General features: G+C 35.7%; 1 protein-coding gene across 1 annotated transcript in view; it reads right to left on the bottom strand.

Annotated features, from left to right (window-relative positions):
• LOC123537927 (uncharacterized) overlaps positions 1-13,754 on the bottom strand; it is a 129,798-nt gene extending 116,044 nt beyond the window's left edge. The window contains exon 1 of the mRNA XM_045321859.2: positions 13,518-13,754. Coding sequence (XP_045177794.2) covers positions 13,518-13,614 — 97 coding nt within the window. The 5' untranslated portion in view covers positions 13,615-13,754. The remainder of the gene's footprint in view (positions 1-13,517) is intronic.
• Positions 13,755-18,030: the final 4,276 nt, after the last annotated feature.

Here is an 18,030-nt window from a genome sequence, read left to right as displayed (position 1 = left end):
TTCTCCTTTTTCTGAAAAAGACCCCTAAAAACAAAAAAAAAACATACCCCTTTCCAAAAAAACCCTTTTTAGAGTACCCTTTAATGTAAACTGTACATCAGACAAGTGCTTTTAAGTAAAATTTTTTTTAGGGGAACAATTTTTGAAAAAAATGCTTTTATTTTTCCCCCCATTTAGGGTTACGGGGAATTTTCCCCTCCTTTAGGCCACCACCATTTTCCCCAAAAATTAAAAAAAAACCCCTGGTTTTACTTTATTTAAATTTTTTTTTTCCTATTAAAACTGCCCTATCAAGATTAAAAGAAGAGAGACATGCATTTTTCCTTTATTTAGCATTTTTTAAAAAGTTCAGAAACAAATGTAATGTTTAAAGTTTATAACCCAACCCCCAAAATATGATACATGTAACAATTTTTTGAATTTTATTTTTAAAATGTGAATACGGCATCTGTTATCCTAGTCCAGTATCAAGTGATAATATTTCAGTCAGTTTTCGAGATAAGACCACCCTAAAGTTTGTTTGGGCATGTTCTAAACCCTTTGGTGGCCGGCCCCGGCCCGGCCCCGGCCCGGGCCCCATACCCAATTTCGACGGGGGGGGCCGGGGAGGCCCGGCCAGATTTATTTTTACAAGAGAAATGAATGGCAAAATTAAAAAAAAAATTTCAATACAGGAGTATTAACCCGATTTTTTAATTTGCATGTCAAACAAAATGAGAAACCCGTCCCCTGGAATCATTAATTAGCCCTCATTCATCATTTAAATACAGATTGGGACTGAAGAAAATGGTGTAATAAAAGATAACACCCCTTTTTTTTTTTGTGATCAAATTATTAAAAACAAATTTTAAAACTTTTTTAGAACTAATGGCTAATTTTTATTAAATTTTTCCGCGCAAATAACTGAATATTGCATGATCTCTTTTTGGGGAATTTTAATTTAAGGTTTGTCCCATATCCTTAGCTGACCTTTTAAAGTTTATTGCTTTTTAATGTTTTTGGTCTAGTTAAGCTGATGTTCAATTTATGGGAAAAGTAATAAAAATAAATTCATTTGGGACCTTTAACTCATTTTCGGGTGTTGGCATTTTTTGATTATTTATATTTTTTTTGCACAAAAAAAATAATGGGAGTGTTTTTGTTTTTTCTAAGTGATATATTTTAAAGCTAAAAAATGCTCTTGAGCCTGTTTTTTTACAAAACTTTTAAGGATTTTTTTTTCCACATACTTAGATCAATATAAAACAATTTAAAAAATATTATATATTATAAACCCAAACTACAAATTTAAATGCTTCCCCCCCCATACTATCCCCAATTCTAGAACGGGGGTAGCATTTTTTTAGAAATTTAAAGTTGTTGTCCGGACCGTTGTATTGACAGGGGCCACTCTTTTTTTTACACCATTTTTAACCAAAAATATTTAAAATTTACCAAAATAACATGCAAAGTTTACCCATGACACAGTGGCGAGTGATAAGTTTGCGCTTTCACACTTTACCCTGGTTTCGATTTCAATTCGATTGTTTTCGTTAAACAATAAATTCATTTTTTAAACGGGGTTTTTTCTTACAAAATTTTTTTGGTAAAAACTGTAGTAGAAGAATGTCCAAATACTTTTGTATTTCTTTCAAAAAATGAAAATAAATCAGAAAGTGCATTTTCCTGCATTCTAAGTTTTCAGAGGAAATTTTTAAAAAATGAAAAAAATGGTCAAACAGTCACGGTTTTGAACTTAAAAGTCCCCAGTTGGTAGCGAACGTTTTTGCAGCAAACTTTATCTGCAGTACGACCTGGGAGTAAAGAAATTTTTTATTTATTTGGTTTTAATATTTATATTTTTTTTTATTTGGGCACCGTTTTTTTTTACGGAAGAATGGAAATTCTTGAGTGAGTTCAAAATTTTGGACAATACAAAAAAACCCAACGCAAAATAATAAATTAGTTTTTAAAAGCCTATTCTTGGGGGAAAAAACCAACCACCATCAAAGTCAATTGAGGGGGAGATCCCCCCTGTAATATCATAACAAATTAAACAGGCATCACCTTTAAATTACAAATAGTTAGTTAGCTACAGGCTTATTCCCAGGGGTAAATTTTTCAGGTGGGGGTTCAAAATGATTTATTAATGTCGAAATAACCAAACATTCAAAAATCAGATTTTTTAAAGATGCAAAAAATCACTTTTTACCCTTTTACAAAATTTAAATTATGGCCCTTCCTGGCCTGGCCCGGGTCAGTCGAAAATGGGCTATCGGGCCAGGGGGCCAAGATTAACATGCCGTTTGTTGCCCCTTCCGACCCCAAAATTATAATTTTTTGAAATACAGTCAAATCAAAAGGGGCATCATAAAAGGGACATGCAGTTTTTGCCAAGATACATTGAAGAAACTTCTTTTTTCCTTTCCTCTTGGGATAAAGAACCCCAAAATTTTACAATTTAAGCCGGATTTATTTGCAACTTAGGCTGGCGCTTTATAATTTAATGTCCAAATCTATAAGTTGTGTTCAACCAAATATCCTGAAAATCTGCCAGTCAGTGTATGAAAATGTATAATGGATCTAGCACAATTTCTACAGAAATACAGTTTTGGAAGAATTATATTGAGTTAAGGACATTTTTATTTTAAAACATACATGTATGTATCACCAGATGCCACAAGGCTTGTCATTTCTTTTTTCGATGTAAATGTAGATGTGAAACCAAAATTTGTATAGTCCTGTTTGGTGCCATATATTACCTATACTGTGTTGGTGCGCCGTAAACCCAAATAAATAAATTAAATTGAACATGATTTATCGAAAATTAGTCATCTCAGATTTTAGATATAAATTAATGATATCATGCAGCACATGTTTAGTAAACATGTTTCAAAACATTTTTATTAAGGCTAAAACGCAAAAATTACCACTTGTGATCTTTTTGCCACATACTGCTCAACTAATAACAGTTTTTATTGTTTGCTTCTGCCTTTGCCGATAATACTTTAAAATAAAGAAGTGCAGCTTTTTATGATAGGTCTTTCTATCATTTGCTATATATATAATAGCAACAAAATATGATTTAAAACTAACAGAAGATAAGTTCACCTTGCAAACCAATTGTTTTTTATCATGCGCACTGGAAATGTAATGTTTTCTTCATGTAAATATGTTAAAGATATTGATGTTTAACGGTGCATTGATACATATCCTTATTGATTTTGGTGATTTAACTTTACAATTCTGCAGAAAAATAGACAAAACACGTGCACAACAGTTTAGACACATTTCATGCGAGATTTAATGTTTGGTGAGTGGTGAGTTTCGAGTAAAAAAAGTTTCGAGTAAAAAAAGTTCGAGTTAAAAAAAGTGAGTTTCGAGTTGAACCTTTAAAAAGGTGAGTTTCGAGTTAAAAAAGGTGAGTTTCGAGTTAAAAAAGTGAGTTTCGAGTTGAACCTTTAAAAAAGTGAGTTTCGAGCTTAAAAAAGTGAGTTTCGAGTTAAAAAAAGTGAGTTTCGAGTTAAACCTAAAAAAGTGAGTTTCGAGTTAAATCTAAAAAAGTGAGTTTCGAGTTAAAGAAGTGATCTACGAGTAAGAAAATGCGAGCTTCTGGACAAAATATGGAGTGTTTCAATATAGATATGTTTCAAGTATATCTATCAAGGGTCCGTGCTGGGACTGGTATTTCCAGAATCTGCTACTTCTCTGTATAGGACTTAATAATATTTGTATCTTATATAGCATGGATTTACTAACTGATACCACAAAAACACAGAGGTGATTACTGAGGGTAAATTGTGAAAAATCTGTCTACCGAATACGGCATGTTCTAAACTCTGGCCTGGCCTGGCCCGGCCTGGCCTGGCCCGGCCTGGCCTGGCCCGGCCTGGCCCGATGAGCCAAATTTTCGAGTAGGCCGGGCCAGGCCAGGCCAGGCCAGGCTAGACCAGGCTAGATTTTATTGTACATATAGAAATGAATGACATAAAATGTAAATATACAATTACAGTAACAGGCAGTATTAACCTGTATTGTTTATTTGCTGCAGGTCAAACAGAATGAGAAACCAGTCCTCTGGAGAATCATTAATTAGCCATCATTCATCTTATGCCAGAGATTAGAACATGCCATTTGAAATAGGGATTTGCACTGAAGAAAATGGTGTAACTAAATGATAACAACCAGGTTTTTTCTGTAATCAGATTACTTAAAGTCAACTTTAACACTTAGTTTTAAAACTAATGCATAATTTCATTAATAAGTTTATCTGCTGCAATATAGCTGAATATTTGCATGCAATGAATGCATCTCTTTGGGAATTGTAATTAAAGGCTGTGTCCCTACTATCCTTAGCTGACCTCTTAACTGTTCAGTTGAACTATTAATGTGTGTTTGGTTTAATCAAGCTGATGTTCAATTTATGGATGAGTAATAAAACTAATATTCACTGTGGTCGCGGCGGGGGGGGGGGGGGGGGGGGGGGGGATGGCATTTTAGAATATTTGGTAGTTTTCTAACACAAAAATTAATTAGCATCTAAGTTTTCTTTTCACTTCCTGTGATAAAGTCACGAGAGCTGTTGCAGAGCTCTGAAACCCTCCACCACCCCACTACTGGCGCCGGCATTTGTCTGTTCATCTGTCTATCTGGAAGGAAGTAATGGTTTTCACTTAGTCTCTAAATGTCCCTTCACAACTCCCTCCATCTTTGTTGCAGTTCTTAAATTTTTTTTGAGATGAGTCCTGTTTTATATTTTTACTTTTGACAGTTTTTACTTTTACTTGACTGTGTTTCTCAGTATTGTTTCTTACTCATCAAGACTTCATCCACAACACATCCATCCCACATAACTGCCATTCAGAGTCTTTTCTCTTTGTGGCCCATCTTCGTTGTCAATGGAGAACTAGTGGTTGATATGTTAAGCGACCTAATCTTTATTCTTGATAAATATATGCATGTAAATCATTTTAGTATGTAATATCTTGTTATGTTATATATTACAAAAATATTTATCATTGTGTTTATGTTTTCTAATTGATATATTTAAAACTAAAAAGATGTTCTTGAGCCTGTTTCATAAAACTTTGTAGGATTATTTTTCACATACTTGGAACAATATAAAAGCAGTCTTACAAAAACTATTCAGTATGTATATACCTAGACTACAAAATTTATTTATCACTTCCCCACATCATATTATCCCAGATCCGGAACGGGGATAACAGTTGTTGTTCGTAAGTATTGACAAGTTGCACTCAAATGACCAAAATGGTGCGAGGAACCAAAACATCTTGTCTACTAAATTTAATTATCAGATGATTCACCCATTTGTTCATTAACTAATGGCCAAACAACCGTTATTTTAAACACCCTTTATCGTCAGAATCGAACATTGTCTGATCATTGGGAGATGTCAAATGTGCTAGTAGTGGCAGTTCAGTTTTGGCATGGATATTAGCAGAATAGAACAGAAAAGAACGAAAGAATTTATTTAGATTTAAGATTTATGTCTTATACAAATCAGCAGATGATACAATGCAAATAAATGACAGAATAAATATTATTAAAATCATAAGCGGGTGAAATTATATAACTGTTTGAACACTTTAAACAGTCGTCTCTTAAAAGATTTGCTTTGATAGACGATGTAATAGTGTCTTATTAGAGAGTATAAAATAGTTGTATACTATATTAGCCTTCGGAATGTACTGCACTTCTGTCTCAAGAGTATGCATCACGAACCAGCAAAAATGTATTTCCCGTTAAATATTTATTTTGTTTTATATTGCAGACTGTTTATTTAAACTCATTAAGTATTTTATAACTCGTTATTAGAATTTAACGTGATATTCACGTTTTTAAAATATAAGTCGAAACTCACATTTTTTTAACTCGAAACTCACTTTTTTTAACTCGAAACTCACTTTTTTAACTCGAAACTCACTTTTTTAACTCGTAACTCATTTTAAACATTTCAACTCGAAACTCACTTTTTTAACTCGAAACTCACTTTTTAATTTAACTCGAAACTCACTTTCTTTTAACTCGAAACTCACTTTCTTTAACTCGAAACTCACTTTTTTAACTCGAAACTCACTTTTTTAAAACTCGAAACTCACTACTCGAAAGAAAGAAATCCTCATTTCATGCAACAGCTCTGCGAAGAAAAGGGAGTGTAAAAACTGCAGTCAATAAATTTGTGTGCATCAGGAAGGAATGCTGTGGAACATTATGGTGCAAGTTTTCCTAGAGACTAACATATAGTTTTGTATAAAAACGATTCAGAATCGGCTAGTGCTTTCACAAATATATATAAATTCATTTGTGACCTTGACCTGAGAGACCCAGGTCATAAGCGCGACACACCTTCTCAATATGGTTAACAATTGTGTCAAATCATTTTCAAATCCCCTATGAATATTGAAGAAACAGACTGTGTTAACCTTTAACTTCTGAGTGTGACCTTGACCTTAGAGCTAGGGGTCTGGATCTTGCGCATGACATGTCCATCTCATTATGGGGAACATTTATGCCAATTTATTTCAAAAGTCTCTTCATGTGACAGAGTTATGGACCAGACACGAAATAGACCCTGTTAACATTTGACCTGTAAGTGTGACCTTGACCTTGGAGCTAAGGGTCTGGGTCTTGCCTGTCTGATTATGGTGAACATTTATGCCAAATTATTTCAAAGAATTTACACGGACGCACACACGCGGACAGTGCGATTTTAATATACACACCTTCAGGGACATAAAAAGACATTATTTCTTATCTGTACTATTAAGAATGACATATATTTAGGATCTGTACTATCTGCATTATGAATGATGATATCACATAGTTTTTGAAGGGAAAAAGAACACGTATCTTTAATGTAGATGTTGCTGTTTTGAAAATTTTGATATCAAGATGTAGCAATATGAACTTTTATTATATACCTATATAAATGCTGTAAAAAATCGGCTTGTATTTCACAATTAAATATGAACAGGCAGAAACAATTCCGTATTGTACCTTCCGTATTGTATGCTACCAGACTACTTTCATTAATATGCATGACCTGACACAGTTCTATAAATAGCGCACATGGAAACTTCACTTAGTTCCATTTTAATATCGATAAACATTGGAGATTTCGTTCAATAACAAAACAACAAATAAAAAGGTAGAGGTATATAATAAAAGGGGTCATTATATAACAGTAGCTAGATCTGGGATTTTGTATCCGCTCTCATGGATTTTGCAAGGTTGGATCATACTCGGCGCTTGCGCACCTCTTGAGATCCCATCTGGCAAAAATCCACTCCAACCAAATACAAAATCCCAGATCGAGCTACTGTTATATTATATTATAACCCTGTTATTATGTAATTTGATCATTGTTCAACGAAATACAATACAGCTCAATTCTGTTTGCTCAAACTGGCTGCGCCCAGAGAAATTCAAGCCATGGACGTAGTAAAAGCGGGTGTTCAGTTGAAGCGAATGAAGTTGGATTGTATGTAAAATTTTATACCATGTATTCAATGTTTTTTTCTTACACACAGCCCTTTTTCATATTTTATACAGCTATAAATTACAGTAATTTTATGTTGCATTAAGAATAAATTTATATTTGTTTAGAACAGAGCACTATATTCATAATATTTTAAAATAAAAAATAAATTAAATTACTATTTCAATTCATACAATATAATAGGGTTATTATAACAGTAGCTTGATCTGGGATGCAGTATTCGGCTCGAGTGGATTTTGCCAGATCGGATCTCACAAGGCGCACAAGCGCAGAGTGTGATCCGACCTTGCAAAATCCTCAAGAGCCGAATACAAAGTCCCAGATCCAGCTACTGTTATAATGACCCTTTTATTATATACCTTTACCATTTTGATTCTTGTTTAGTTCTTGAACGAAATCTTCAATGTTTATCGATATTAAATGGAACTTAGTGAAGTTTTTATGTGCGTTATTTATAGAACTGTGTCAGGTTATGCATATTAATGGAAAAAGTCTGGCAGCACACAATACAGAAGGTACAATACGGAATTTTAAAGGTACAATACGGAATTTTTGTCTGTCTGTTCATATTTAATTGTGAAATACAAGCCGATTTTTAACAGTAGCTTGATCTGGGATGCAGTATTCGGCTCGAGTGGATTTTGCCAGATCGGATCTCACGAGCCGCGCAAGTGCCGAGTGTGATCCGACCTTGCAAAATCCACAAGAGCCGAATACAAAGTCCCAGATCCAGCTACTGTTATAATGACCCTTTTAATATATACCTTTACCATTTTGATTCTTGTTTTGTTCTTGAACGAAATCTTCAATGTTTATCGATATTAAATGGAACTTAGTGAAGTTTTTATGTGCGTTATTTATAGAACTGTGTCAGGTTATGCATATTAATGGAAAAAGTCTGGCAGCATACAATACAGAAGGTACAATACGGAATTTAAAAGGTACAATACGGAATTTTTGTCTGTCTGTTCATATTTGATTGTGAAATACAAGCCGATTTTTTACAGAATTTATATAGGTATATAATAAAATATTTGTGATGACTCCGATTTAAAACTATTAATTTTGTACACAGACATTTATATATTAACATTGAATGGTTTTTAAATATGTATCATAGTTTAAACTATAAAATCATGTATTGATCAGACTTGTTTCTGCAGACAAGAAATCACTGGATTATAGCAGAGGCAGTAAGGCCTGTCATATCTATTAGCTCCTTGTCTTAATAAACAGCTTTTGGTTAACTTATGTCCATTAAATAGTCATAAAATTACATGCATGGATTTAGTGGAGATGGAGTAACAACTGTCATGGCATGCATTCACAATGCATTCAAACAATCCTATCTTCAATGGCACTTTTCTCAACCAAAATTACTATCAGAAAATACTGCCTACCAAATTCTTTAAGTTTCTACATGTACAGACTTTTAACTTTACTTAGAATATTTTTGTTTGTTTATACATGTATATAATTTATTTCAGTTCATATTGCTTTTGTTGTAATTGTAGTTAATAATGGATTATATCATAACAGTTGCTGTCATGTTTTGTAAAATTTTCTCTTGTTTTTGTTTATAATCATGTGGTATTGTACTTGTACATATTTATACAGTGGACCATATTGTAAATTGGCTCTGCGAAATATGTCATCCACTATAAATAAAGTCGTTACTTACTTACACATGTATGTAATTACTTACTATTTTGTCAAGTCATTAGATTCAGAAAGTGGTATTATAGAGGATTTAATGGCAGAAAGATTTTATAACATTTTACTCATTTTACTCTGTGCTAAATAAGATGCAAGGTTAAGTCCTAGAACTGATAAACAGCAGAAATATAATTCATTTTAGAAGTACCAGTCCCAGCACACAGACGTATATTGCCTCTGATTTTATCAAGAAACTTCGAAACACTCCTTTCCTACCTCAAAACATGCTTTTTTTAACTCAAAACTCACTTTTTAAATTGGATACAAGCCAGAGAATGAGTGCAATCACAATACTTTTACTCATAAGGGATGAACTATTTAACTTAAATATACATGTATATATACAATGCTAGCAAACAGGGCTTGAAAACTGATTCTTGAAACTTCATTTTATGTAGGGGTGTAGGTTTTTGCTGACATTGCAGATTGTATCATTATAATCCATTACTTTAATGGAAGGAATCCACAGAGCTGTGTTTTCTTCCACTGAATTGAGAATCTGGCCAAGGATGTTAGAACTGGAAAAAATTATGTCCAGATTTGGAAGTGTTAAAGAAGGTGATACTTTAAAAATGTCCAAGTATTACTTTGAGTAATTAACTTAATTTAGATTGCTGCCTTGCGTTTCAAATGTATTGGGTTTCATATAACATTTTACAGAATTTTATTTTGTAATTTGGAAAAAAACACTGCAAGGCATAGGCATAGCCAGAGCTTCAAAAATGATATGCAAGAGCTGAGTGGGGGGAGGAGGTTTCCCCGTTCTGCTGGTGGCACCAGGGCCAGTTTCCTGGGAAATTTGGGAAACTTAGATCAAAAATGGTGCATTCTGATGCATTTTGTTGGATATCAAGGGGACTTAGTACACTTAAAAGGTCAAATTTTTGAATATTTTAACTGCTAAAAGCATCCCCCTATTATTGCCAATTTTGGAGAATTAGATAAAAAAAAAATGGTGCATTCTGATGCATTTTGTGGCATATAATAGGGTCTTGAGCCTTATATATTATATATATATATATAAAGTTCCTGCTTGCATTAAAGATGCTTTAATTTAGTAACTCTTGTTTTGGCAACAAACATACCTGTATTTTTATATTATGCATATACGTACTGTGCATAATGAGAGCTACACCCTATGCAGGGTGTATAATTATGTGTTGTGTATATGTCTATTTATGTTCCAGTTATAACAAGACTGCTTACTGTAAACAAATCTCTTACATATTAAAGAGCTGATTTTTATCTCTTGCTTACATACTTTTTGTCGAACGCGCTTGCGGAAGCGAAGACATAGTTGTCCAAATGGCTGTTTGGTGTATGTGCGTGCATCCGGATTTGTTTGTCCGGACCATAACTTTGACATGCATGGAGCAATCTTGTTTATATTTGGCTTGAATGTTAACCTCAGTGAGACGGAGTGTCATGCGCAAACCCCAGATTCCTATCTCAAAGGTCAAGGTCACAGTTGGAGGTCAAAGTTCATGTCAGATCTTGTCCGGCCCATAACTTTGACATGCATTGAGGAATCTTGTTTATATTTGGTATGAACGTTTAACCCAATGAGACGGACTCTATCTCGAAGGTCAAGGTCATAGTTAGAGGTCAAAGGGCGGGCTCGACATGTTGCCCATGGGCATCTAGTTTACCAAGGTAATTTACTATATGTGAAAGGGTGGAGTTTGCACTTTCAAGTGTGAGTGGGGTATTATTTTGTGGCAAGCAGAAACCAGGTGGGTGGAGGTGATGATAATAGGGAGGGGAGGGGGTAAGTAGTTTACCATTTCATGTAGAAAGGACAAACCACACCAGGGTTAGGGGAGGGGCTGGATTATTTGGATGGTAGGAGGGGGTATTGAACAAATGTCTGGAAGCACCCTTTAGGACAGGGACATTTTGAAGAAGTGAGAACTAATCGGTTGTGCGGAAGCAGTTTAATTCAGGGGGTGGCCAGTTAAGTGGGGCGTGTATTTTGAGGTAAGCAGAAAGTAGGGGGACAAATGCAGGCATGTTGGGTGAGGTCTATGAACTGAATACTGTATAGACAAGGGATGTGGAGCACATTTTAGCATGAATATTGTTTTGCCATTAGCAGAAACCAGGTGGGTGGCGGAGTGGAGGACATCTGTCCTGGGGTCGTGTGAGCAGGTAGTTTATCATTGCCCAACTATGTAGCAAGAAGATACCACACTAGGTCAGCCAGGGAGGGGCTAGACTCTTGGATATGGTAGGCGGAGAATTTGGTCAACAGTGTGAAAGCACTAATCTTTTTAATCCCCCGCCGCAAGTGGTGGGGAGTTAAGGAATGGTCTCCATCCTTCCGTAAGATTTTGTGTCCGCTCTGTATCTCCTAAACCCCTTAAGGATTTTCATGAAACTTGGGTCAAATGATAACCTCATCAAGACGATATGCAGAACCCATGAGTCAGCCATGTCAGTTCTAGGTCAAGGTCACAACTCGAGGTCCAAGGTTTGAGCCTTCCATTTCGTGTCCACTCTGTATCTCTTAAACCCCTTGAATTATAATCATGAAACTTGGGTCAAATGATCACCTCATCAAGACGATGTGCAGAACCCATGAGTCAGCCATGTCGGCTCAAGGTCAAGGTCACAACTCAAGGTCAAAGGTTTGGGCCTTCCATTTTGTGTCCGCTCAGTATCTCCTAAGCCCCTTCAAGGATAATCATGAATCTTGGATCAAAAGATCTTCTCATCAAGACAATGTGCAGAACTCACGAGTCAGCAATGTCAGCTCAAGGTCAAGGTCACAACTCAAGGTCAAAGGTTTGAGCCTTGGGACAAATAGTCACCTCATCAAGGCGATATGCAGAAATCATGAGTCAACCATGCCGGCTCAAGGTCAAGGTCACAACTTGGGGTCAAAGGTTTGAGCCTTCCATTTCGTGTCCACTCTGTATCTCCTAAACCCCTTGAATTATAATCATGAAACTTGGGTCAAATGATCACCTCATCAAGACGATGTGCAGAACCCATGAGTCAGCCATGTCGGCTCAAGGTCAAGGTCACAACTCAAGGTCAAAGGTTTGGGCCATCCATTTTGTGTTCGCTCTGTATCTCTTAAACCCAGGTGAAGGATTTTTATATCAAACTTGGGTCAAATGATCACCTTATCAAGAACACATGTATCAGTCAGCCATGTCAGTTCTAGGTCAAGGTCACAACTCGAGGTCAAAGGTTTGAGCTCTTTATGATGCTCTAAACCCCTTACCCCTTAAAGGATTTTCATGAAACTTGGGTCAAATGACCACCTCATCAAGATGATGTGCAGAATTCATGGGTCAGCCATGTCAGTTCAAGGCCAAGGTCACAGCTCAAGGTCAAAGGTTTACCCTTTCACTATAACAGTGACGGGGGATTTAGCTGTCTTTCAGACTGCATTGTTTTTGTGGTGGCAAGTGGGGGTGGGAACTGTTTGGCTGGTAGCTAGGAAATGGTGATGAAACACTTCTAAGGGGAGTTGAAGAATTTGAAGAACTACATGGGGGTGGGGTCGCAAATGCTTGAGATCTATGAATTGAATACTGTATTGACCGGGGTATGGAAGGGGGAAGGGGTATTTTCTGAAATAGCCCGATGTGGGGGGTGGGGGGAGGTATTTGGCGGAATCTTATTGGGAGGAAGGGGAGGGGGATATTTTGGGGTAGCCAGGGTGTGGAAGGGGGAGGGGGGGGGGGGTAAAATGTCTCCAGGAGGGGGGGGGGGATATTTTCTGAAATAGCCCGATGGGAGGGGGGGGGGGGGGATATTTTCTGAAATAACCGGAGAGGAGAGGAGGTGGGGGGTATTTGGAGGGATCCAATTGGGAGGAAGGGGAGGGGGGTATTTTGAGGTAACCGGGTTGTGGAAGGGGAAGGGGGGGTAAAATGTCACCAGGAGGGGTGGGGGGGGGCGATATTTTCTGAAATAACCGGAGAGGAGGGGGGTATTTGGAGGGATCCTATTGGGAGGAAGGGGAGGGGGGGTATTTTGAGGTAGCCAGGGTGTGGAAGGGGGAGGGGGGTAAAATGTCTCTAGGAGGGGGGGGGGGGAGGATATTTTCTGAAATAGCCCGATGGGAGGGGAGGGGGGTGTTATTTTCTGAAATAACCCGAGAGGAGGGGAGGGGGGGGGGTATTTGGAGGGATCTAATTGGGAGGAAGGGGAGGGGGGTATTTTGAGGTAACCGGGGTGTGGAAGGGGGAGAGGGGGGTATAATGTCTCCAGGAGGGGGGTAATTTTCTCCGAAAAAACTGCTTCCACATGGGGGGGTGGATATTTTCTGGAATAGCCCAATACTCACTTTTCTGCAAATGTCCCATAACATGCTGCAGGTTATTCCGTGTTGGAGATGTGTTTATCACAGCGAAAAGTGACAAAGAAATTAAAACTAACAACATTCTGTCACTTTCATTTCTTGCGGGAAATCCTTCTATGAAGAGAGTATTTAATCCAAGGGCGGTTTATTGTGTGGCAGTGGCTAGGGTTACGGTACCCTTTGATTCTAGGATTACGGAAGTTCCGTATTTCTAGACAACCCTACGAGAATAGGCTAGGATTACGGAAGTATTTAAGAGGAATCAAATATATATGTTAGGACATGCAAAAATGATGTTGTTAACTTACTTGTTTCACTTAAAATAGCGATTTTTCATGTCTGCCATATTATTTCGTGTTATCGATCCGCCATTTTGGGTTAGTAAAATATCAAAGAGCTATAAAAAATAAATAGATTGGCAACTTGAAAGGCATAAAGAGCAAATCTCGCCAACCTCCCGTGACAAAAAAACGAGATCTCGTAAGAGTCGTTTACCGGAAGTGGCGCTTTCTCCACGCGCCATTTTGTATGCGAAAGCAATTATTCATCGGTAAAATAATTATCACCGTATGACCATGCTTTTTTCGATGGCAAAAAAAAAAAAAACGTGTACTTCGTGTCTTAAGACCATTTCACATTAAACTAATTTTGTTTTAGAAGCTAACGTGTATTTTAAATGTAGTTTTAAAGGTACAAATTGTAACTCCATGCTCGCCGATGTTTGTTTTTAGTAAGATAACGCCGAATCACGCTCTGACACGAGCCCACGCGAGATTACAGCCAGTTGCCATTCTATGTATTTTATACTTCTTTGAAAATATAGATGGACAATTATTTATGCACTGTTGATGAATGTTTATGAATGATAAAAGTTAAAATCTTAATTGTCAAACTATATCCGGGCCACATCACGAGGAGGTGCTAAGTTCATGGCCCATTTCTTTTTCTTTTTAATTTCCATAATAAATAATCGTTGTTTTTTTTTTGTTATTGTTTTTTTTTTTTTTTTAAATATTGTTGTAATTTTGTTTTTGTTTTCGAGTACGTTATTATTTCATAGTCGTGATTTTGCATTTTTTTTCTTTCATTTTTAATTGTTCTTCTATATTTTTTTCTTTTCTCTTTCTTCTTTTACTAACCCAAAATGGCGGATCGATAACACGAAATAATACAACAGGCATAAAAAGTCGCTATTAAGTTTAAAACATCATTTATGCATGTCCTAATATATATATATTTGACTCCTCTTAAATACTTCCGTAATCCTAGCCTATTCTCACAGAATACGGAACTTCCGTAATCCTAGAATCGGAGGCTAGGATTACGGTACCGTAACCCTAGCCACTGCCTTATTGTGTAAACCTAAACCTAGGTGGTTATTAATAAAACCCGGCCCAGCCCGGCCCGAACCACGGAAATAGCCGATTCTGATTATACGGAAACCACCGGAAACTTACGGACGGAAGGCTAATATAATTACGAATGATATCGTGTCGATAGTAACTTACATATTTAGAATTTAGTAAAAAAAAAAAACACTGAACTTTATGATGCCCGCGAGGAACTTCTTTGATGAATGGGTTAAAACTGCGTGTTCTTTCTGGTTGCAAAAACGTCTTAATATAATTTGTAAACTTGTACACAGGAAGTCGTTATACATAGCGTTGTTCAATCTCCAAGCAGAGTTGTCGTTCGTTCCTCACCATACACAATCTCCAAGCAGAGTTGTCGTTCGTTCCTCACCATACACTAATGTAACCGGTGTGCAAGAGAGTGTGAATGCTAATGTAACCGGTGTGCAAGAAAGTGAGCGTTGTTTTGACGAGCCTTCTAATTAGTTCCCGATATTATGTAACGTTATCATATATACTATTTTATAATCACATTTTGTCCAAAAAGTTGTTATATTTCGAAGAAAGGAATTCCTCTCGGGCCTCAAAGAGTTTTTGTTTCACCTGTGCATTCCCAAAGCCTAAATAATTATTTGTGTCCGGTAACATGCCTAAAAAAATAGGTAGTAAAAAGGCAGGATTTTTTATACTTTTTTGTTCAATGAGACTTTACAGAAATTATTTTTATGTCAAAAAAAAAATGAATACGAATAATTTCTAATATCACTGACAATTTTTAAAGAATAGAATGAGCAGTTTTTTTAAAACTTTTTATTAAATTTTTTAAATGGGAACAAAATAACCATTTAACTGCACTCAGTATACAGAACGATTCACACTGTTTCGTGAAAAAATACCAAGTAAAAACTTTTTAAGGTTCGTTTGGATATTTACCAATGCTCTACACTTTCAGATTATGAATTTAGATACTTCAAAATTAAACTTCCATGGTTAGAGATATCTTGCAAAACTTTGCAATTTATTTAGGTTGATTTGATATATTATTGTATACAGAATGCCTTTTCAGTCAGTTTGCTAGTGCCCGGCATTTTTGATACATAACAACTGAAGAATCGTTTGAGCCCGCTAATCATAATTTACAAATAAGTCTCGAAAAAGCAAAATAAAACTTTGAACGGATGTTAATTGTTTCTTCAAATCTCACAAATTTCTTCATTAAGATTTTTTTTTTGTAAATTTATCAATATCACAATGTACTGCAGACGATTTACTCTAACACTGCTTACTTTACTATGGTTACGTGACCACACCGGAAGTGAACTGTACTTGGATCTATATTGAGCAGCTTTAATGCTGTCGCATTCTGAGACCTTACGTTTTGTGAGTTTTTCATTAGTAGAACCAAACCTTTTGTAATTATGCAAATAAAACTGTTGCTCTTCTTTTGTATATACATGTACCGAGTAATTGTACGATAGTTTGCAGTTTTTTACGAAAGATCTGAGTGTAATTCTTCAGCTATAATTGGTTTGTTAAACTGCCCATGTGTGGCCAAATCCATAAAGCATCTCAGAAAAGTTTTAACCTTACAATTTTTTTCCAACTTTACGGTAAAGAAAGTGTAATGAGCGGGATTTTCCAAAAACAAGTTGCATCCTTCATAACTTGTTTAAATAATAGTAAAAGTGATCTTACATTGTATTGAAAAGGGAAAATTCGTACTCCTTACGCAAATCGCGTCGAGAAATCACATTTTAGCTCAACCCCAAATATATATAGTTGTGACGTTTCTGTTTTACGGAGATTAATTTATTTTTTGGGTTTCCATTATATCCAAAAAGTAATTATGTTTCATTTGGTATAACAGGCCCATTGAAACCTATATGTTTTCAAATGGAATGACCAAGTAGTGTGTTCTTTTTTCACAAATACAATTATGATAAAAAAAACAACTGAATTGTAATATGAGCGAAAAATAAACAGGGATCTCCTTCTTCGTTTTCGCGGTATTGTCTTAATTTTCTCCTACCCTATTTTCACGCGCAGCTATTGCACACTCAGTTTTTACATACAAATGCTTGTATCTAAGGGAAAAATAAGTTAATCACCACAAAAAAAGTTTACAACAGCATAAATTTCATTTAATTATATTCTTATTTTGTTAGCCATTTTCGATTTCTTTCCGATCTTTATTTCTACGCGTGTATCCCTGAATACATGTTACACACAAAAGCGGCGTAATGAAAAACATAATATAGTACTTCTTATTAAACATTTTACTGATCGTTCGCCACTTAGTATGTATCTTTTATTTTCTGAAAATGTTCCTGAAATGTTTTTGAATGAAATAAAATTATAGAATGACTATCAGCTTCACTTTTATGCTGTGGTGCTAGGAAAATTTTGATTGTGTATATCAAAGTCCCGACCAACTTAAAAGTCAGAATTAGCCGGGAAGAATTATTTCCTGTTGTGGCCTTTTAGGATTTTAAGCCGATTTTCGTCAACATTTTATTATACATTTACATTTTAAATACTAAATTCTTTCTCTAAAGTAACTTACAATTGTCGCATTGAAAAATATTAGTCACGGATAGAGTTATTTTGAGGGATCACTCTCTCAGGAATACATTATTTATTTTATTATACCGAAAAAAATAATGAAATGATTTATTTAACATTAAAAAAGTTATAACTTACCAAATAATGAAGACAGAATTAAGGAGGCTTTACTAGTAAGCACTTAGAAATTGTCGCGACTTTGCTGTATAAAAATCACTACTTTTTGATAGGTATCTATAGTCCTGAGGTTACATAACGCTGTATTTATGGGCATACTTCAACAAAATCAGCAGCAGTAACATTCGAAAAGCGGCGATAACTACGGAGAGCACTCATTTTCTTAGTAGTTAGTAGTTAGTTAATTTCCAATCTGATAGTTTGTTTGATATTTGATGAAAAATTGTTTTCAAAATGTTGCATATAGAACAAATCATTCAAAAGCAGAAAAAAATAGGCCGGGTTCACACATGTATGAACACAAGATAAAGTAATTTAATCCTATGTATAAATAAGCGCATCGTCTTTTAATCAGTACGAAAGTATCGATCTCTCATAGGGAGACATGAAAATGTAATATCACATGA

Source organism: Mercenaria mercenaria, chromosome 18, assembly GCF_021730395.1.
Source record: "Mercenaria mercenaria strain notata chromosome 18, MADL_Memer_1, whole genome shotgun sequence".
In the NCBI taxonomy this organism is placed as follows: domain Eukaryota; kingdom Metazoa; phylum Mollusca; class Bivalvia; order Venerida; family Veneridae; genus Mercenaria; species Mercenaria mercenaria.
This window is presented reverse-complemented; position numbering and strand designations above follow the sequence as displayed.